Source organism: Salarias fasciatus, chromosome 12 (genome assembly GCF_902148845.1).
Source record: "Salarias fasciatus chromosome 12, fSalaFa1.1, whole genome shotgun sequence".
Taxonomy (NCBI): Eukaryota; Metazoa; Chordata; class Actinopteri; order Blenniiformes; family Blenniidae; genus Salarias; species Salarias fasciatus.
This window is the reverse complement of record NC_043756.1, coordinates 6429297-6452250: the sequence shown is the minus strand read 5'-3', so window position 1 is coordinate 6452250 and position 22954 is coordinate 6429297. Positions and strand designations below refer to the sequence as shown.

Below are 22954 nucleotides of genomic sequence, written 5' to 3'. Positions count from 1 at the left end.
CTAAGCTGGTAGCGTGGTTGTGCTGCAGAAGGATAACAGAGGTAACAAGTACTGAAACATCAAAGCGATGACTGAAGACAAGAAAAAGGTATCCGTCTGTCACATTCCGCAAAAGTTGCTGCTAAATCTTTCTGAATATTTGCAGTCAACTCCAAATGTGCGAACGGAAATAAGAGAACCTCCTCTAATTGGCACATTTCCTCTGTATAATCAAATCATACATCAACTCCACGTTCAACCACAAGGGTGTTATGCGGGAAAATCTATAGACAGTCAGTACAAAATGCACCAAGTCTGAATGATTTCATCCTTTGAACTGTGAAATGGAGTGAAGCGGGGAGTCTGCAGCCAGCTGAATGAGGACATATGGAAATGAACATATCTTCGGAGCAACTGCACTATCCATATCAGAGGAAGATGTAGACACAGCACTCAAGGTCAGTGCGTTTCATCTGAAGATAGCGTTGCTGAGAAGACAATCAACACTTGTCATTGTGTTTGGAGCCAAAGACCAGAATATGACTTTCACTGATCCACAAAATCATTACCGAGAAGCTTTTAACAGGTTCCAAGGACCATGGCTTACTTTTTAAATAAAATATAAACAAGGGAAAATATCAAACCCATTAATCTTTCATTAAGCTTGCCGGATAAAAAAGAATCGCTTAAAGTATCATTCGTTACCATCACTGCGAGTGCAAAAGCCCCCTGCTAACATCAAAGGCTTCTCAAAGAAACGGAGCGGGAGAGAGTCAGTTAGCTGAATTTGGCTGAGAACCAGCTTCTGGTTAGGTTTTAATTTCGACTGACTCATAATGGCACTGGAGAGGAAACAGGGACCGAGTCTTTAATGGTTTTTGTGATATCGGGGCCTTTTTTTTTTTTTCCTGCACAAACACACCCGTAAACAAAGTGCTGTTGTTGAAAGAGCAGCAGATTCCGGCTGGATGTTGACAAAGGTTGAGAGCTCATCCTCGTCTTGCTCGAGTCTTTGTGCCACAGAAAGATCAGAGGCTTCTCACGGGTAAAGAATGGATGGGGGAAGACTCGATTTCACACACAGTAGCCATGTATGTGAGCTTTATGTTTTTGGACCAGGCTGCGGTACAAATACTTTACCTCTTCAATAACGAATCAGGGAATAAGTTTAGAAAAATTATGTACAACATATTTAAATTCCTTAAACAGAAACTTAGCACCACATCTACTGTACGTGTCCTTAGCATTGGCCAAAGAAAGACGGCCAGGCCACTGTTTACTTGAAACGAACACAATGCTCTCGCTGACATCCTGTTTCTTCCCATTAGCTCTCTTGTAGTCAATTGAAAGCGCTAAAACAGCCTGGCAGTGATGCCAAGTAGGTTAATAGCATGCAATGGATTAAGGTTTTAGTATAGCTCTTCAAAGCTGGTATACCAAAGAAGTGATTTACCGGGAAATAAAATAAACCTATTGCAACATATTTTTTTCTGACTTGCACTGCCGTGCGGAGGTACATCAGCGTCAAGCCGCAGTGACACATTCATTTCTGTCTCCAGTACACAAAGCAAGTGAAGCAGCCTTCATTTGACTTCAGAGGCCCAGTACATTACATGAGTTAGTCATGGCTCATACTGAATTAAACATGGGAAGAAGAGTTTCTTTTTATCTACAGCCAAAGTGCTAAATCTGACCACTGCAACCGATACTCGCCCACTTCAAATCCTCCCTTTGATAGTGAAAGCGTAGGAGCTTCAAATGTATCACTTCGTCCTCATTTTTTTTTAGCGTAGCAGTGGCAAACACTGGTTGATGTTTGTGGCTCAAAACAAAACCGTATAAGAGCGAAAGAGGATGTTCCCTGCAGAGCAAACATGTCACAGTTACATTTGTGCATTCTTTCATATTTGGATTTATCTTTGTTAGCTGCACAGGTAGATTCAATCAGGCAACAGCGGGGAGACAGTTTCCCGCCAAATGATCTCCTGTAGGTGCAATAACAATTACAATGGACATGAATAGACAGGCTTGTGTGGTCTCCCACAGTTCTTTTGGAGTTGGAAGAGAGTTGGATAATGCTCTGTTCAGCTGGGAGATCTCAACACATGTTTTGGTTTGTGGGACTCGTCTTCGCTAGGTGAGGAGTTGTGATATTTTTGGACAAGTGGGGATGAAAGCCTCGGGTCCCGTGGCTAATGAGACACCGAAGCAGTGGGAATGATGGTTTTAATTACTGCCCAGGACTGGTCTAAAGGGGGTGATTGCTGAAGAGCATGCTGAGTGTCCTAGGTTGGGAGTTCAGACTGATGCCAGTCATGCTGTGCCTGACTGCCTTTGATGCTCACTCCCCTCTGCTTTATTCCCACATTGTGCTTATTAGATTCTTTGCTGCTGATGCTTCACTGCACCTTTGTTCAAACCAACGCTCTGGACAAAGAAAGGCATAGCCACTGCGATTCCAACTTCAAACCCCTAGAAAGTTTCAGTGGTGTAGGAGGCAACTTAATCTCTTCAGGAAATTAAATCAGCAGCGTTCCTATTGTGTCGTGGCATTTTGGCATCAAGGTGTTTTTTTTTTTGTTTTTTTTTTGTGGAAGAGTGTTATATTTACTGACGCAGAATGAAAACGCAAGTGTCTAAAGGAGGGTGACAAAAATAGCAACTGCTTCTGTGATGGCTGGAACAGAGTCCTCCCCGCCGTCCGGCCACGTCTCACCAGGGGTGGAGACAGTAGATTCCCTCGCAGGCTGTTCGTCCTTCGCTTCCTCGGCTGCTCCCAGTAGGTGGGTGCTGCTGTGTGTCCACTCTCTGTTCTCCCGCGGCCCAGCTGTGGACCAACCCTTGTTGATTTTTTAGAGATCACATGGCATCCTAACTGAGGCCGGCTCCGAGGGGGTCCCGCCGCCGCAGGACTCTGCTGTGGTCAGCACGGACCTCCTCCTTCATCTCACGCTGTCTCTTCGCTGCTTCTCCCTCTTAAAAAAGTCTAATTTATCTTTGAACGCTCCAAGAATATTCACAAAAACTTCTTTCTTTCTCGAGCAAAACTTGTCCATTACTCTCCACTTGAAAAAGCGTAAATGATCGACTTCGCTTGCTTTTCAGCTGCGCGTTACTTAACAAAATAAATCCATGCCTAATGAATCAAATCTGTTTCTGCACAGATATCCTGTGTCTGTTTAAATAAAGAAATCTCTATCAAGTAGAGGCCAACTGCAAGCCGGTTTTTGTTATCAAACAAACAGGAAATGTTATATTTGCCAAGTACAGTAAGAAAAAAAAATGAAGCTTGAATGGGATGTCCTTGGTGTTCATGTTTGCAGGAAATGTTGATAAGGGGCTGAAAGACTTTAGAAAAAAAAGAAAGCTTGTGCTCTGAAAACCATTTCAGCCATTTGTAAGGATGTTTTGAAGAGTCCTACGCATAAACAGAAAGTAGAGATTACGTTTTAAAGCATCACATTCAAAATACAAACTGTTCTTTGTTATTTGTACAAAACATTTCGTCCAATCTCTCTTTTGCAAATGACTATTTTTTCTAACCACCACCCAAAACCCAAGCCAACAGTTTCCCTACATTCATCATGGAAACAATATACCAACACGTAAAGTTGATAAAAATTCAAAGGAACAAATCAAAACTGGTGGAGTGTGTGAAAGACTTCATCTCTTCAGGCAATCGCACAGTAGTTACTCTCATGCCATTGTATGAGTATATTAACAGACCTTTTAAGATGCTCAGGGTCTGAAGGAGCTCTTCATTGTACTGGTTCTGCGGTGGATGCTCCTTTACTTTCTGCCAGGGAGCAGCAGATTGGGCAGCTGGGTTGGAGTAAATGTCTTTTGCAATATCTAATGGTGAAGCAGCATTAATCGCTCTGAGGAAAACATCGATTTTGTGCCCACAGACAACAATAATCCCTCTGCCAACCAGCAACCCAGCACAAACCATCGCAACCTATCCACAAACTTCAAAAACTTGAAGGAAAACTATCCACATCGATCAGCTAATCCAGTTTCTACACCTGGATTTAAATCACCACTGTCATTTCTGTAACTATCAAACATGCAATCCAGCTTCAGCCTGCAATTAAAAAAGAAAAAAAAAACATAAAGAAGCATACAAAGTATGGCTTACAGCAGACACATAGATATAGATCTGAGCTCAATTCAGGATGTCTGTACTCTCATGTTTGAAGCCCATCACACGTCTTTTTCTCAGCAGGCTCACTAAAACCAAGGCAAAGCTGCGGTTCCTCCTCTGCTGTTGTTATATTGAGCGTAACTCGGCTGTTTGTAGCTTATCAATCAATAAGAAGAAGACAAACTATTACTGACATTTTTGTGCAAGTTGCCTCAAAAGAAAATGATTGGATTTCAGAAAGAAGAGATGAACTGATGATTGTGTTTTGAGGATGCACGTTTACGTTTAATTTTTTTCAGATAGAGTTATTGGAGGCTACACAGCACAGCTGAGACCACTGATCTGCATAAATTCCCCATCTTACAACCCCACACCGGAAAGAAATGCTAGGAGAGATACCTATAGACAATCATGTCAATTTACAGCAACTCAAAATACGCATTTATTTATTTGCTTTTGTTATATCTTGATTATGTGATGATAAAAATTGTGCAGTGAATTAACATGTTGACGTGCAGTGACTTAAACAGGAAGTGAACTGACCTGTTCCCAGTGTGGATCAAGAAGATGTCCAATGTAAATAATCCATTGATCATTATTGATAAATTGGCAGAAACAGGTGAAAATATGCAATATATACATAACTGACTTTAAATACTGAGATGATGTTTTGTGATACAGAATTTCTGCCAAACCAATAAATTTAAAACACGGATCTCAAAGGGCCTCACTCTGTCACTCAAAGGGGACATCCCAAAGCTTTGTATCACTGAAAAAAAGAAAGTATCATCTTGAACAAACTGATTTCTTCAAGTCTGACACTTCAACCAGAACAGAAATGCAGTTTGAGAAACAGTCAAAAAACTAATCCTGAAAATGATTCTATCAGCATCTAAATCTAAAGATGTGCGGGTAGGAAGAAGCTGCTGCTTGAGGCTGTGGGAGTGGGGGGGGGGGGGGCGGGGGGGGCTGGGGATCTGATGACACTTTCTGGAACTATCCTCATGAAATTCCTTATTGGCAGGCAGGAAATCCACAAACACATCAACAACATATTTGGAGTCAGCATGCCATTTGATTACAACATCATATATCTAGATTATATTCTTTCTGCTGGATGGAATAATAAAACAATTAATGCAAGCTCTGAGGACTGTTGTCCTCTCTTAAAGTCCAAATGAAAACATTCTACAAAGTTTCCACAAAGTAAAGTAAGTCTGTCAAATCTGGTATTAATGTAAGAGATGTTTAAATTTGACTGATAGCTAAATCAGTCTGGTTTATATTTTTCAATGTATTTCATTTTGAAAAATCTCTTGCATTTTTTTTTCTTTTTTTTTTTTCTTTTTTTGTTGTGGTGTTGCTTCTTGATTTTCCATTGAGCTTCCCAATCCTTCTGTACTTGACACTGAGAACTAAGATCTGGAACATTCTGATTGTTGCCGTTCTTTTTCCATTTAGGGTTGATCAAGAAACCTTTTTGCCTTGTTAAGCATTTAGAGCAATGTGTATTGACTTGTGAATATAGTGAAATGTTTTGGAAATGAAAACTTTTTCCTCTGATATCCTTCATTCACAAATTTGTTTGCAAATGAGCTGGAGGAGGGTTGGTCCTGGAAGTGAACCTCACTCCTCCTCGTGAGTTCAACTGTGCGTTGTCACTAATAACACCAGAAACTGCTCCTTTTTTTCTGTCTTTTCTAAAAATAGCATGTCACGGTTTGTTTTAGATTTTGCTTGCTTTGACTGCATATTCAGCAGGAGCTTCACAAACCCTTGGTGTGAGGGTGTGCTTGTTTCTGTGATGCAACCGCTGCGCCTTTTTAAGAGGGAAATGCACCGATGCAGAGCAGATTAGGTTCCATAGCAGGCAAGAGAATAATCTAATTTTCCTAACCGGCTTACTGATATCATGGCACGGTCGATCCTTATTATTCACAATCCCTTCTTGTTCTGTTTTTGCAATCAGGGGTTCAAGCTTAATGGAGCCACTGTGATTTATGTGGAGGAAAAGCTTTGATCTTGTTTTGTTTTTAATGACTGAACCAGGAAATGAGGTTGAAAACTATGAATAACCTACAAGACTGTGTGAAGATGTGAAAACATGATGAGGACAGTGATGGCGATGAAGATATTCTTGGTTTAGTCTAAAGATGGAAGACGGTGTGTTTAGTGAAAGTGCAGCCAGTTTGATATATGGGCTGTGTTCCCTGTTTCCTTTCATCAGCTTTGGGCCGTAGTATCTCACAGAGCATGATTAGCGTAAGCGTGGAATCCACACTGTTGGGGGCTGCAGGGTGAGCTTGAAGCCTGAAGCGCATTCATCAACGTCCCTGGCAGGGTGCACCTTTCTCAGCCTCACACACCACTCAGCTTGCAGTCCAATGCCTGGCCCCACTTTCTTCTTTTTCTTTCATTTTTGCTCTTTTTTCATTGGCCTTTGTTGTTTTTTAAGAGATAGCAAGGTTTTTGAACACAACTTTTTATTTTTCTTCTCTTATTCAAAAATCCAGCCTTTCTCTGCACATGACGTTGAACATTTTGACAACATATTATTATTCTACATCTGAGTTTCTTTGTAGCATTGGATTGCATTTTAAATAGTTTACAAGCTCACAGATGCATGCTTCATAGTGATTTTCAAGTCTTCTACCTATTAGGCCATCTTTCTTTCTGTTTTCAATCAGGTTTGATGACACTGATGTCCCTGCCTCTTCCTTCAACTCCCCTCAGTGTTCTTCCAACAGGTAAACAGTGACTAAAGCAGGTCCTCCCAGACTTGTCCCCCAGGTCTGAATATGTAATCACTCTCAGATCTCACACATGAAAGAGTTGCATACATCTTCCTGAAAATGCCCTCTAAGGTGAAAAGTTCTGTTTTAAATGGTGGGATTTAGAGAAGAAAGGAAAAGTTTTGGAAGAAATAATAGCTCACAATCACATATTAAAAGGAGCCCATAAGAGGAAATATTATAACAGTTTGAATCACAGAATTGAGGATGGAGGAGTGGTCTTCTGAGTCTTGAAACAAGATCCATAAACTATACTATCATAATTGGTTTTTCAAATTTGATCAAGTAAATTTTCAACAAGAAAAGAAAGAAAAGCAACTTATGCTAAATATTGAGCAATTATGAACTAAAACGTTTTTCTTCTTATGTGAAAAGCTTGCTACTCAACATCACAGGCTGATATCAATTTTAAAGTAAATAATAATTTATGCCTATCACAACAAAGTGGGAGTTGCTAGAATCACAATTTTTTTTTCTAGCTTTGGACATCAGAGTGAAAGCCTATTTTTTAACAATAAATAAATAAATAAATAAATAAATAAATAAATAAATAAATAAATGAATAAATAAATAAATAAATAAATAAAGTGAACAGCGAGAGCCTGTATATTTACTACACGTCTTTGCTTCCATCTAGCGGCCATACTTGATACTACACTATTTGAAAATGTCCGCACAGCAGCACTTGGTTAAGATTATACTTGCGCCAAAATATAGTCCTTAAACGCCTTAAATATGGATTTTATCTAAAAACCAATAAATGGCGTCTTCATTGGATCCAATTTGGAAAAATACACTTTTCAAGTGAAAATTTACACATGACACAGTAGAAAAATCTGAAGAAGGTTTTAGAAAAATATGCGTAAGCGCGCATTAATTTAGAATGTGAGCAGGTTTGCGCGCTTGAGCCGAAGCACTTTAGATTGGTAGTTGGTCGAGGGGAAGCATCACATGCCTTGCTACTCATAAGGAAAAAAATTAATCTGGATAAACGTGAGTATTTTTTTTTTAATGTATCTGGCAGACGAATATTTGATTATCAAATCTTTTGCGTCAGTCGCTTTTATCAGCAACTTTTTCGACGTTCAAGGCGGGTGGGACGTCAGCTAATGTTAATTATCTAGCTAGCTACTTTTGCTTTTCTTGTTGCCAAGTATAAATCTAGTTTTAAAAAAATTGTATTTTTTGCTCGATAATATTTGAAAATGTTAAATAACTCCTGTTTTAACTTAAGTGTCACACTTTATTAAGGGCGAAGTGAAAATGACCGGCCGAGCAAGAGCACGCGGCAGAGCACGTGGTCAGGAGATCAGTGCACCTGGAGCGGTAAGAGTCTTTGACGACCAGTTTACTCAAACCCTGATTGTAATCTCAAATAATACTGTCAAGACGTGTGTTTCAAACATTGGTGATTTGGGATTACACGAGTACAGTAATACATTTATAACATTGGCATATGTGATGGAGTCATATTATACATATTTTTAAGATTTCGTGTTTTAGTATTTTCAAAACTCATTTCAATTGTCTTTTTTCTTTTGATTCATGTGAAAGACTCATTTTCTACTGCACTTGCAGATGGGAGAAGGCAAAAAGATTTGATTAAAAACTGGCCCTTAAAAGTAACAAGGTTCACTGGGCAAAATGCAAAAAGTTAATAAAAAGTTTTTTTGGGGAAAAGGCAATGGTCGTATCGTCCCTGGGGCTTTAAAAACTACAATTTATATTGAGTTAGTTGGAAAGAAACTAACCAGAAATGACAAACTCTGTTCATCGCATAAACACACCGGAGAATCTATTGAACAGTATTGAAATGATTTTCATCTTATCATATCCAAAATATAATTACAGCTTTTCACATTTGTATATGAACAGAATAGAAATCATTTATTCATCCCTGGAGGGAATTCATGACAGCCTTACTCCACAAACATTGGAAGTTGACAGACAAAATTAGTAAATGCAGTATTCACACGTAGGGTTTTCACAGTAAAATGTTAAGCAGTCTTAAGCCAGTTCTAAAAAAAAAAAAGTTTCTGTTTAACTGGACTCAACTTCGATGTGAACTTCTGGCAATTTTGCCAAAACACAAGTTTATATATTTAGAATTGCCTGAGTTTATTGTGTGTGAGCTTTATCTTGCTTTCCCAGGAAAGGTGTCTGCAAGCTGTATAGACAAGAATTTAATGCTTAAGTAAAATAGATTGATCTGAAGCGGCAAAATATCTGAGAGCCAAGAGGTAAACTGCACAGACTAAACTTTTTCGTATAGTTAAGCCACATGGACTGAAGCTACATAAAATGTAAAGACTGGTAGAAAGAACTTGTATGAAGACCAAAGAATTAGAAGATTTTTCTTTTACTTTTGATGGTTAACTCTGAGAAACTGTTAAAGATGCTTTCCAGGTAACTTGAATGTGCACATTTTCATTCAGTAAAATCTTACAATATTTTTTTAACCTTTTAGTGTAAGATCAGTTATTTTAAAGACTGTTAAGTGACAAAATTTAAAAGATAATTCTGCAAATCACCTTTTGATACACTTGCCCCTGGTGATAGTTTTGTGGCAGGGTCCTGAGGATGATTTGCAAAAATCCTAAGATTTCTCATTTTGGGAATGTTGAACGTTCACTATTCTTGTAAACTGTGGCACACTCCTAATGAGGTTAGACACCTTTGTTTAAAGGCGTTCCTCCTCTTGGCCTTATATTCTCACAAACAATATAAAAGTTCCAAAATGATCATCGCCAAATGTAACCAGAAAGCAAAACTACTTGCATTACACCCTGACTAGGTGTGGTTTATGTGATGACAATAATCAATTTAAGAGGGATACTGGAGGAAACGAACAGCACCAGATATCCGTTGAAACTGACATTTGATAAGCTCCTGTTGTGTGTGCCCAAAGCTCATTATCTGGCTAAAACAGCTCCTCACTTGTCACTGTTTTAAAATGCACTGGTTGTCCTGTGTGTCTCTGCCCTCTAGTGGAGTCAACATGCAAAACCTACTTGATTGTATAACTAACTACATTATATGTGTCTATTTTCCATTAATTTTAATTCATATTTGATAGTCAGACAAAAATAATGGAAATTTGACTAAGGGCATAAAGGAAGATTGACAGTCCTAACCTGTGCCAAAAATGATTGGTTTGACTTTTTTTAGTGTAATATTTCTAATTTATTGGGAAGGGGTTTTTTTTAGGAACACGTTTGCCTTGGCTTGGGTGAAGTTTGTTTTTCTCCTCTATCTGGAGAGAAATCTTTTGGACAAACCACAGAAGAGAAGCTGACTTTCTCTGTTTTGTTATATATGAGAGTTTCACAACACATGTAAGGTGTCTTGAACCGGCTTTGCTTCAAATGGATTCCAGCCCTACCCCATTGCAGTTTTTATTTACTAAAGATTATTTATGCTGTTTGAGTGAAATCACTGCTGCGTTTTCAGGATTAGTTTGGGTACTGTTGATACTAGGGTGGTGTTATGTTACTTTGAGAAGTACATCTGATTAGTGGCGCACAATTGAACAGGAAGAACAACTTGTGAATGCAAAATCAGTTTTAATGAAATCCCTTATTTTACCTTTTCATCGTCTTCATCAGAACCGATTTATTGATGAACATTACCTACATTTGTATTACATATTGTCTTAGCCAGAAACAACATTGTGCAGTCTGCATCAGGTTCTGCTTTTTTCTGTTTTGAAGAGCCAAGCCAGTCAAGAGCCAGCAGCAGCAGCGGCCCCTCCTATTTCAGAGGGGGCGGATCTTGGAGGCAGAGGGAGGCAGAAAGGTGTTCCTGGACCTGCTCCTTCGGAAGGTAGATCACAAAGATTAGTCCATGACAATGCATGTAATCTTTACACAGTGTCACTTGTGACATTGTAAACGAGTTGTATGCATGTTGGGTGTTAAGCTGTTAAGTATGCCCGGTTTTCATGCATATTTGTTCCGGTGTCTTTCATTGCTGCAATATAAAGTGTTGCTTGTTTATTAGTTCTTCAGATTTCGGCGGGATTTCATCTGGTGAAGTTGGGAGAGAGAGGTGGACGCCGACAGGATTATCACGATGAAGGAATCAACACCAGGCAGGCGATGGAGCATGTTAAGGAGTCAAAGACTGGTTTGTTGTTTACTTTTATCTACTCGTCGCCTCTCCCAGGAAATGTAATTTGTAACTAGTGGGTGTATTTGAGATGTGGCTTTCTTGTTTGTGTGTCTGCTTCAACAGGAACAACTGGAAAACCCATTCAGTTGACTGCAAACTTCTTTCGCATCATGTCCTGCCCTCAGTGGGTTCTGTATCAGTACCACGTGGACTTCAATCCACCAGTGGAAGCACGGCGTCTCAGGACAGCCCTCCTGTTTCAGCATGAGCAAACACTGGGCACAACGCGGAGTTTTGATGGCTCCCTGCTGTTTTTGCCTAAGCGATTACATGACAAGGTACATTCATGTGTTTAGGAAACATTGTATAAATGAAAAAAGCTGTTATTGTTAAAACGTTGAAGTAAACCAGTATATTGCAAACAGCGTTTTTACTTCTTAGCTTCAACAATTCTGCAAAGTTTCACTCAGCACTTATTGCAGTGATCGGTTTTGGGATTATTTTGTTTATAGCCCATTATTGTTTTCATCACATTGGTTCTTGTCAATAGAAAGTGTAATGATGCTTTTGATTACGGCTTGAATCATTGGTCCAACATAACACAGTAAAAGGAGTAAAAATTAATAACTGGACTGTAATTGCTGGTGTGAAAGTTTCAATAGGTGGTTAATTTAATTTGTAGTTCTCCTTGTGGTCCAGCAGAGGGCGCACTAAGCCTTTTATGCAGACCTAGTTTCTGTTGAGTGAGGCTTTCAGACCAGATATTCTCTTTTCCGTTTTAATTCTTTAAAGCTCTGATAGCTATTTTTATTGTTGTGCATGCAGTTCCTCTTGTGAAATCACTCACTCTGCACTTAGAAGTGTTATTATTCTGTTCAGTGTAATTTCTCCTAATTACATCTATATCTAATAGGATGCTTTTAAGCATATCCTAAAGTTCAAAAGGCCACTCAAAATATCCATCTGGATCACGCTATCTGGATTTAAGAGGGATTTTTATAGTAAAAGCTTGAAATCACAAAACTCCAATTTAGTTTCATGGAGCTGCAGTTGTGAAGTTAAAACATTTTGAGACTCTACCATGTCTGTTCTGGCTTTCTCATTTGCAAACATTTCACTTGTATTATTTGGTAATTAGCATTTAACTTTGGAAGGTAAATGTATCATCCCCTTCACACTAACCTTCCAATAAAATGTCCAACTTGGTCTACAGGAAACTGTGCTTTGCAGTGAGACCAAGAACGGAGAGAAGATCCAGATCACAGTCACTCTGACTAATGAACTGCCGCCTTCATCGCCAATGTGCCTGCAGTTTTACAACATCATATTCAGGAGGTCAGTGTTGAGGAAGAAATCAAGAAGTGAATGTCCATAAATGGAGTCCTTGTTCTTCTCATTGTCTTGATTTTTTTACTCTTGCAGGGTCCTGAGAATTCTCAACCTGCAGCAGGTTGGACGCAACTACTACAACTCACAGGATGCTCTGACCATCTCCCAGCACAAGTAGAACAGACAAATACTCTCTTATTTTTAAGATGACTGGTTCTGTCACTGCTGTGGTTTTAGCATGGTGTCTCAATTTCAGGCTCACCATCTGGCCAGGATACTGCACTGCCATCCTTGAGTACGAGACGTCCATCATGCTATGTACTGATGTGAGCCACAAGGTGCTGCGCAGTGAGACGGTCCTTGACTTAATGGTCAGCCTGAGGCAGCGTTGTGGAAACGAGCGCTACTATGACATTTGCACAAAGGAGCTTGTTGGACTCATCGTCCTCACCAAGTAAGAACATTCACAAGCGAGCTCTGTGTCTTAAATGCTTGGAAACGATGCTTCGCTATTACAGGAACTCATCGGTTTGAGACTGCTGCTGTGTGATCGTAATCCGTGTGAAATTGTGGTTAACTTCTCTCTTTCACATTTAAGGTACAACAACAAAACCTACAGGGTTGACGACATTGCATGGGATCAATCTCCCAGCAACACATTCACAAGGGGAGACACTCCAATCTCCTTCAAGGACTACTACCACGGCGTAGGTGTTGCAAATTCAGTCTCGGCACAAGTGATGATGATACTAGGAACTGTCGGACTCATTATTTAAATCCTTGCCATGCACTGTGGAGTTACAAAGATGTTGAACTGAACTAGAGAACTAGACTTGCAAATATTTAAACCCTGGAAGCAGTTTGGGTTAGTATTAATGAGGGAGATAATTGGGGATCAGCTGTATTTCCCCCCCCCCCCCCCCCCCCCCCCCCCCCACACACACACACACACACACACACACACACGCGCGCGCGCGCGCACACACTTTCTGTATGCACCTTTCAGTTTAAAAGTTAGGGCCAATCCCAATTCTCCCCCTTTCCCCTGCCCCTATCACTCTCCTACCCCTTTTACAGTAGGGCTGAGGGCTAGGGCTCTTTGCAGCACTATGAATTGGGATACCCCTTGGCCCTTTAAAGCGATACTTCAACATTTTGGCAAATTGGCCCGTTTAGCGCAATTCATTAGTCATTTCGAACAGTATACTTACTTTTTTTGTGAGGGCGAGAGTTCAGAGTTGAGTCGGGGAAGGTTTTCAGGACGGACACAATGGAAGTGGATGGTATTTTGGTTCCCCCTCGTCAAACTCATCAAATACACAATCCAACAACCCCAAAACACTTTGGTGGGCAAATTATAATCCGCACATTCACTACGCTGTGAAATATTAATGCAAAATTACGAGATTGAGTTGTTTATGCGAAGATTGCTAAGACGGAACTACTTGTCTGGGCGTAGTGATTTCAAAAGAAAAAGTACTTCCCAGTATTTGCTTCAGTGTCGTAACGCTACAATATTATTTCTTGGTGTTCCACAGCGTAGTGAATGTGCGGATTATAATTTGCCCACCAAAGTGTTTTGGGGTTGTTGGATTGTGTATTTGATGAGTTTGACGAGGGGGAACCAAAATACCATCCACTTCCATTGTGTCCGTCCCGAAAACCTTCCCCGACTCAACTCTGAATAAACAACAGCTCGCCCTCACAAAAAAAGTAAGTATACTGTTCGAAATGACTAAATAATTGCGCTAAATGGGCCAATTTGCCAGAATGTTGAAGCATCGCTTTAAGCCCCGCCGTGCTGCTATAACAACAAAAAATTATGGATATTAGAAATGATAGAAATTACATTAGAAATTACTTTTATTTTTTAATAATGGTATTATTATTTACCTTATATTTATTTTTGAGGTTCTCCCACTTTTTTGAAGCTTGCTGGGCTGTAACTTTGCCTTCCAAGCCATTTTCTTTTATGAATTTCATAAAGTAATACATATATGTTTATATAAACACATTTTATTACTAACATAGTTTAGACAAATAATATAATTTACTCCCAATGTGTTTTGGCGCTGTATTTTGATTTCAAAAACTTTTCTTCATTTTCACCTCTAAACTGAATCAGAAGTCGGGTTTCATCGGGGGACCCTGTGTCAAACATATTACATTAAAAACGTGATAAAAGATGACGTTAATACGGTAATTAGTGCTCTTCAGAAGTTACAAATTTACGATTGGAAACGGTGCTACGCAGCGCTTAAACGTTAATCCATGACTGGGACACTGTCACACTAGTATATCTATAAATTCAGTGAAGCAAATACACCTTTTATAGCTTTTTAAATAGTATACAGAAAGCAATCTTATATTTGTGCGACTCTGTGGTGGGCGCCATGTTGTTTTTTTCTGGCCAATGTGAAACTCCGCCTACCCCTATTGAGAATAGGGAGCATTGATGCAGGCTTCGCTGAAAGGGGTGAAATAGCCCTTCCTCTTTCCCCTACCCCTATTCAAAAAGTAGAATTGGGATAGCCCTTAAGCCTCGTGAACGCGCATATCATAGGGGTAGGGGTAAGGGGTAGAATTGGGATTGGCCCTTAGTCTCCCATTAACAGGTGAAGGCCAGGGTGCAGGCAATGTAGAGTCCCCAGTAAACCTCATATGCATGGTTTTGGACTGTAGGGGGAAGCCAGAGCATTTGGAGAAATGCATTTCAAATGTAACTTCTTATGAAATTGTTTTGAGACTACATTAAAATTTGTCCTTTCTGTCTTTAGCAATATAACCTGACCATCACAGACGAGCGGCAGCCGCTGCTGGTCTCAAAAGTGAAGAAATGGAGTCGAACTGGAGCCCCAGCTCCCGGCCCGGCTCTGCTCCTCCCAGAGTTTTGCTATCTGACAGGTTCACCTTGACACTGATTGTCATTCAAATTTGCCATGTCTATATTTTCATGTTCTATTGCAGGAGTATGAAGCTAATGTTGGTGCAGCAGCAAAATCTAACCCCATTTGACCTCAGCTGAGTGGCATTAGTAAAGTGTTGAAATTATATTTGGTAGTTTTAAAGAAATTATCAGACCTGCCAACCTGTACGCATTTTGCGTAGCAGGTACGCAATTTGACATTAAAATACGCTGGTACGCTCCGCCTCATTAAAGTACGCAAAAAGCTGCAGACGTCTGTGAGCGCTGTTATAAATGCGGACCGTGGACGTTCTCATGTCTGACAACACGATGCAGCAGCAGGGCTCTGAAGTGTCACGCATTTCGGTGTGTTGTCACGCAGTCACGGCACACATTGTATTTGTCACGTTAAAAAATACCGGTAATTAGTCTGGTGCGCCACAGCTATGGAACGGGGAGGAAACACATGTGCTACCCTCGTAGTGCTGCGACGTTCAATGAACGAGTCGTTCGTTTGAACGACTCTTTCAAGTGAACGACGAGAGCCGGTTCTCAGCTGGCTGAGAGCCGTTCCTTTGTGCAAACTGTCCACGCTTCCTTCACATGTCTCCTGAGTGTCTCCTGAGTCCAGCTGTCTCCGCTGCCTTCATGTGAATGACGGAGTTTCAGTTTTCCGCCGCTTGCTCCAGTCACCTGAATGCAGCAGCTAACTAGCGGAGGTGGAGTGTCGCGAAACCGGAGAGGAGCCGGTGTTTTGGAAGAACTGATTCCCTATTAACTGGCGACTGGGTTTCTTTCACGTCCCTTGTTGCTGATAGATGTTAAAAACCAGACAAAAAGCCGTGTCCGACCTTTTATGAGTCTGATTTCAACATCTGCGGCTACTAGCAGCAGCAGCAGGAAGTGCTAAAGGAAGTCAGTCACCAGTTAGCAAGGAAACCAGTTAATTTGAAACACCGTATTGACGGCTTTATAAAGGTTGTAGTAATGGAACACTCGCACGCATGCGCACACACAGCATAAAATGCTCAGTTAAAGGACATGTAGCAGCATTTTGAAGCTCTTTTCTGGGGACGACGTGCAAGGTCAGCCGCAATGTAATGTGTATCAGAAAAAAACATCTGTTAAATGTTTGTCATTAAACAAATGAAAGAACCAAATGAAAACTTAAAATTTACAACTTAAACTGACAGTGCAAGGACAGTGAAGGATTCCCGGACAGTTGCTGTAGTTTGGGTAATATCTTTTCTCTCAGGACCGATTACTAAAACTTAAGTTTTGTCTTGGCTAAGGTGGAGAAAGTTTTCTGGCATCCAGGATTTGATGCTTAAAATACAGTTAAAAGGTGCATCCTTTGGCCTTGTGTCATTTGGAGACACGGGGATGCATAACTCTTTATCATTGGTATAGCTGTGAAAGCTAACCCGTGGTCTCCTGATGACACCATCAAGAGGGACTATAGAAAGGTTATGAAGAACTGGGCCCAAGACCAAACCCTGGAACACACTCGTCAGGAGATTTTATTAACCCTATTGGAGCAGGTACTCAAACTTACTGTGAATTTCTTGTCTGTGACGTAGGACGCAAGTCATCAGTGAACTGCACCAGAGGGAGAGGTGTTTTAAACGAGTCAAAAGAACAGTGTGGTCCACAAATGCAGCACTAAGATCCAGCAGATCCAAAACTGTCAAGTTTGTGTGCGTCATACATAATTCACTGTGGTTTGTACTGAAACTAGATTGAAATTTCTCAAGGACATTATGTGTATAAAGATCATAGAGCTGAATAAAAACAAGCTTTTCTGAAACTTTGGGAAGTTGGATATTGGTCTGAAATTCTTAGAATCTAAATTGCTCTCCTTCAGCAGGCAGGGGCTGCAGCATCGTCCCTTGAAAGGCAGCAGGAAAGATCTCTGTCTGAACATAACAGTTCATATAGTGTTTAAAAGATCCATAGAAAATAAAGATAAGGTGGGAATTGGATGAAAACGATGTGGGGAGGAGGAAACTTAATCAAGCATCTCACCATTAACCAGGGCACAACTGTTTGTTTCACCAGGTTAAAAAAAAAAAAACCGCAGATGCACTAAAAACTGCATTATTTCGAAAGAATAAATTAGTGGATCTGATGGTGTTAATCCTTCCTGTGAAGTGGTCTGCAGACGCCTCGTACGAAGTCTGGGATTAAAACTGAACCTATTCTGCAGATCATCCTTTGTTGGGAAGAGGACTTTGGAATTGTTTTATAGTCATTGATTAATCTGGAGAAGTAGTTATTTGTTGCATTTCTTATTGTATTACTTTAAATTTTTTGACATAAAATGTTCCTTATTTTTCAGGCTTGACTGATAAGATGCGAAATGACAGAATGATCATGAAGGACTTGAGCGACCAAACAAAGCTGAATCCAGAGCAGAGGGAGCAGCGTCTCATGAGATTTGTTGACAACATCCAGAGGTGAGTTTTAATCGTTAAACATGTTTTGTCTGCGTGGTCTTGAGTTGACGATCCTTTCAGAGAGCTGTGAATACGTTGGGGAGTATCTCACACACTCTCTAAAACTGAGGCCTATGCTGACAACATTTATAAATTCATTTCGAATTAAAAACGCTTCTTGTGTTTGATCATATGCTCACGAGTTTCAAAGCACATTATTCTGTCAAATATCTGTGGTTTTGAGAGTTGTCTGCTGGGGGTCTGAAACCTGAAAATGATTTTGTAGGAATTCTGATGCACGGGCAGAGATGCAGAAGTGGGGACTCAGCTTTGATCAGCAGCTTCTGAAGCTGACCGGCAGGGTGCTCCCAACCGAGAACATCGTGCAGGGACCGAGAACTGTAAAACACTTCCCACTTCATTCAAAATACTGTCATGTATTTATCTTTATGGGCCTTAACTGTTATATTTGTGTTACCAAGTATGACTACAACCCACGGGAAGCTGACTGGAGCAGACAGATGCGTGGGCTCCCTGTGATCAGCGCTCCACCACTCGAAAACTGGCTCCTGCTGCACACTCCTCGGAACAGCAGTGAAGCGCAGTCCCTCATGCAGACCCTGAAGAAAGTGGCGGGTCCGCTGGGTCTCAACATTAGGCCGCCTAAAGTGTAAGTTAACTCTGGATTTGAAACGGAGAGGGTGTTTTTGTCCAAACTGAATTGCGAAGACCTCAAACATTGGTTTGTCATAGAATTAGGGTAGTGATGCATTATCGTGGCTCGTCTTCAATCTATTTTTATCATATGGGCTGCTCAATATATTGCGACCTAAACACTAACTGAACGGCAATGTTTTTCCACCAAGCACTGTGCATCATGCTCTGGGCAACAAGGCCAAAAAATATTACTACAATAATTTACCCATGCGGTTCAGTAACAATATCTACCGTCACATATAATGTGATTAATTCTGTAAGCCTGATGAGTGTGACACCTGAATGAGTCAGCAGGTAAACCTAGAATATAATACAACAGAAATCAGGTACAGACTGGCTCTCTGGTGTCCTAAGATAGTGAAAAATACATGAGTAAAAAGAATAATTTCAAAAAAGGGAATTGATATCCGTATCGGTTGTTTTTCCAGTCTCAAAAGTTTTACACCTAATTTTCATGGCCTTGTTCGTCAGGGTTCCTTACGACGATCACCAGGAGTCTCTACTCAAAGCGCTGCACGTCAACGTTGGACCACAAACCCAAATGGTTCGTGACTGAAAACACTGCGAAGCATTCAGTTCTGTGACATTCCTACTCCACTGGAATGTGGCACACGCAAAGCTACAACAAAAACAGGGTGCAACAATCATATACCCACGTCCATCCAAGTAATAATGCAGTGAGAATTCATCCAGGTGGTGCCCGACAAACTTCGAATGTCCTGCTTCCTGCACTTCTTTTTTTTTCTTCTTCCTCATCAGGTGGTGGTGGTGCTGTCCAGCAACAGGAAGGACAAATATGACGGCGTGAAGAAGTACCTGTGCGTGGACTGTCCCGTTCCCAGCCAGTGTGTGGTGTCCCGTACCATCAGCAGACCTCAGGCTCTCATGACTGTGGCCACCAAGCTTGCTCTGCAGATGATTTGCAAGATGGGAGGAGAGCTCTGGGCTGTGGAAGTCCCGGTAAGTCCTGTGAGAACTACTTACTGTGATATCCACTGTCGCAACGTGCAAATGAAAGAACGTAGAGAAACGGAAGTTCAGTAGACTTTGACATTGATGCAGGGTCTCCTATAACAGACCTGAATAAATCTGTTACTGTCGTCTCGTTGACATGAAAACCTGGTGAAAATACTGCAGTCATGGAGTTCTGGAAACATGAATGTAACCCTCATCTTGTGTCTCGTCATCCTGCAGATCAAACAAATCATGATTGTGGGCATCGACTGCTACCATGACAACACTTCTGGGGGAAGATCCATTGGAGCTCTGGTTGCAAGCCTCAACCAGGGCATGACTCGGTCAGTGTGTTCATACAGATGCTATAGAGCAGGGGTCCCCAAACATTTTTTCCTGTGAGGGCCACATAACTTTTCCCTTCTGTGATGGGGGGGCCGGGGTCAGTTTGTAAGAGAGAAAGTGTGACGATTGCAGGGCTGCCTAAACGTGAGCATTTATTGTCTTCCAGAAATCCACACACAACCAAATATTGATAACCCTTTCCGGGATCTTAACAGAAAAAAAGCCAGGACATAAATAACACTAATTAAATAGATAACGCTATTTTATGAAATAAACAATAACCCTCTCCGCGATCTTCACAGAAAAAAAAGGCCGGGGAACATTAACTTTCTGTCGTGCCATGCACAATCTTAGGTAAAATTTCAGCTTTGTTTTCGGAGCAGAATCTCTTACTGAAATGACCCACATGAGCAGTCTCTCAAAGTTCTTGTGTTCCTTCCTTATGATCCTTTTGTAGGGTCCAGTAGGCTTATAAACACCACCCAATCTGGCAACTCGGAGCCGCTCTGGGTCATTAGAGCTATTTTCTGCGCGATTTTGGTGTCGTTTCACTTTCCTTCAGAGACAAAGTACAATTAGATCCCGTTTATTGCTATGTATCCTTCTAGAACAAGGAAGAAAATAAACTGTTAAGGCTAAAACACAAAGCAGATTTTACTTTGAAATCAGTTTTATTTTGGAAGACGCTTCAACTTTCCTTCCAGCACCCGACTTGCTTCTGTAGAGATTGACGTGGCAGGGCTGTGGCGCGCAGAAAAATAGGATCCTCCGGAGCCGGACCACACTGCGCCGTGGCTGGTGTGAGCCGCCACATTGATCTTAATGACTACAGATTAGTAGCGGGGACCGATGCCGCACCGCAGCCAGTGTGAGCCTGGCGTGACTCTAGGATTTTCTCGGATGGGGGCGGGTCATTTTTCTGGTATTATTCAGGGGATCCATGCCAAATTACTTTACAAACTACTGGAAAAACAAAAGGAAGCTGACTGCCCCCTCGAAGAAACAACTGAAGACATTCTTCATATGTTGATGTGGGTGTGCGTGCGGAGCAGTTGTATACTGTTAACTCTTGTAGAGACGCCGGAACTCTGTAACTTTGTGCCGTGACGCTTAAATAATAAAATACCAGAAAAGGAAAAAAGCGCCTCAGCCCAGCTCCTCACCCTTACCTTCTCATGTGACCGCATCACCCCCGTCCTTCGACATGTCTGCCGTCTCCCTGTCAAACGTAGAACACTCAGGCTCCTCCTCCTCACACACAAAGCCCTAAATGTATTGTCTGTTGTTTGCAGCCTGTGTTGCAGTTTGTTGGTTAATTTTAATATTTGTGGTTTAAGAGAACAAATGGAGGGCAAAAAAGGTTAAATTGTTTTCAAATATCTCCCATTTTCAGAAAAAAATCTATGAAATTGAACTTTATTTCCCATCTTTTATGTGATTGTATTTAAGAGAAGTCGTGTTTAAAAAAAAAAAATTAACATTTTACTTGCGAAGTCAGAATTTTATTTATGTAGGTATTTGCAAAGTAGGAGTGGAAATGGTGTCCTTCAGAATTCGGTGACTCATAACATCTTTAAACAAATGGCCAAAACATGAGGAAAGTCACTTTCCTTTATTTCTTTCCGTCTCTGCATTACTGTGAATTGCTCGTGTGGTCAGATTAACTGACACTGGTCAGAATTTCAATCTTGTCGTAATTGGAGGGTGAGAAAAGTGACGATACTAATTTAATAAAATTATGGCGCTTTCAGCTGGTTCTCGAGGACTGTGCTGCAGCGCAAAGGTCAAGAACTCATGGACGGGCTGAAAATGGCTTTGTGCGGTAAGTTCATCGTATTAGAGGTGGGTTGTTGTTGTTTTTTTTGTATTATCCACATTAAACAACTCTTGTTTTTTAGCTGCGCTGAAGCACTACCTGAAGGTCAACAAACAGCTGCCGGCACGGATCTTCGTGTTCCGGGACGGCGTTGGAGACGGGCAGCTGCACAGTGTGGTCAACTACGAGATCACGCAGATCATCGACTCCATCAAGTCCATTGGCCCCGACTACGAGTGAGTTCAGATGTGGAAAGGATGTCGGTTGTTTTTCTATTGAACGTTATGAGGAGGAGGCGGCTTCTTCTCCTGTCGTCTTCATTGAAAACCCTTATGGGGGTAGACGGTAACGGTCATCAGTGATGAAAACGCATCGGTGCAACTCTAAAATATTAACCACGCACGAGCAGCATTTATATGAAGCACAAAGGCATAAAGTGAACAAACATTTCAATTTCGTCAGGCCGAGGCTGAGCGTGATCGTGGTGAAGAAACGCATCAACTGCAGGTTCTTCGCCTACCTGGACGGCAAAGTGACCAACCCTCCTCCGGGCACCGTGGTGGACACCGAGGTCACCCGCAGAGAGTGGTACGTCGGCGTTCCCCTCAGCCTCGTCTCGGGGCTTCACCCGTCCTGACCCCCCCCGCTGCCCTCTGGTTGTAGGTACGACTTCTACATCGTGAGCCAGGCCACCCGCCTCGGCAGCGTGTCTCCCACACACTACAACGTGGTGTACGACACCAACGGGCTGAAGCCCGACTACATGCAGCGGCTCACCTACAAGCTGTGCCACATGTACTACAACTGGCAGGTGGGTTTGACCGGCCGCAAGAGCAGATCAACCCTCCCTGAGCTGAAACTCATGAGGGGACGATGTTGCCGTGTCAGAAGTCGCCGGTCTTGGTGATGGATGCCTGACTCTGCCTCCGTCTGTTCAGGGGATCATCCGAGTGCCCGCTCCCTGCCAGTACGCCCACAAGCTGGCCTTCCTGGTGGGCCAGAGCATCCACAGGGAACCCAACGTGAAGCTGGACGACTACCTGTTCTACCTGTAAAGAGGCGTGTTCACTTCCCTTATGCCGACAGATTGATTGCCGTCGGAAAGATTTCTGTTTCTACGGAGAGAGACGTGCCCTGCGTTACCAGTGAGAAACAATTAAGTTGAATCATAAGTGGTGGGAGTTCCAGACCCACATATTGATTTCTGCTTTGCTGGCAAAAGTGAGTTATTCCCAGGTAAAAAAAAAAAGAAGAAGAAGAAAAAGTGAGTTCATGTTTTATAAAAAGTTCTTGTTTTATAGAGAGTAGCCCTGGTGCTAATGGATGTTTTAGTTCAGGTCTTTAAAAGCATATTTTTGGTTTTTACATCTGTCAAGTGTTGGAGATTTCTGCCAATAAACATTATTTGTGTTGATGTCTTGAAGTTGA

At 41.4% G+C, this 22954-nt stretch overlaps 1 protein-coding gene across 1 annotated transcript; it reads left to right on the top strand.

Moving 5' to 3' along the window:
• Positions 1 to 8175: 8175 nt before the first annotated feature.
• piwil1 (piwi-like RNA-mediated gene silencing 1) lies at positions 8176 to 22594 on the top strand. Its single transcript, XM_030103894.1, has 20 exons — positions 8176 to 8241; positions 10626 to 10737; positions 10915 to 11040; positions 11149 to 11363; positions 12239 to 12360; positions 12448 to 12528; positions 12611 to 12808; positions 12953 to 13061; positions 15132 to 15258; positions 17598 to 17715; positions 17981 to 18095; positions 18177 to 18364; positions 18883 to 18955; positions 19171 to 19371; positions 19606 to 19709; positions 21462 to 21532; positions 21609 to 21762; positions 21989 to 22114; positions 22190 to 22337; positions 22465 to 22594. The coding sequence occupies exons 1-20, from the start codon at positions 8179 to 8181 to the stop codon at positions 22579 to 22581; spliced, it is 2568 nt and encodes an 855-aa protein (XP_029959754.1). The 5' UTR covers positions 8176 to 8178; the 3' UTR covers positions 22582 to 22594.
• Positions 22595 to 22954: the final 360 nt, after the last annotated feature.

Coding starts and splice junctions, on each gene's coding strand:
- piwil1 (XM_030103894.1), top strand. CDS start 8,179: ATGACCGGCCGAGCAAGAGCACGCGGCAGAGCACGTGGTCAGGAGATC. Junction 12,529..12,610: donor CTGACCATCTCCCAGCACAA/GTAGAACAGACA, acceptor TCTCAATTTCAG/GCTCACCATCTGGCCAGGAT. Junction 13,062..15,131: donor TCAAGGACTACTACCACGGC/GTAGGTGTTGCA, acceptor TTCTGTCTTTAG/CAATATAACCTGACCATCAC.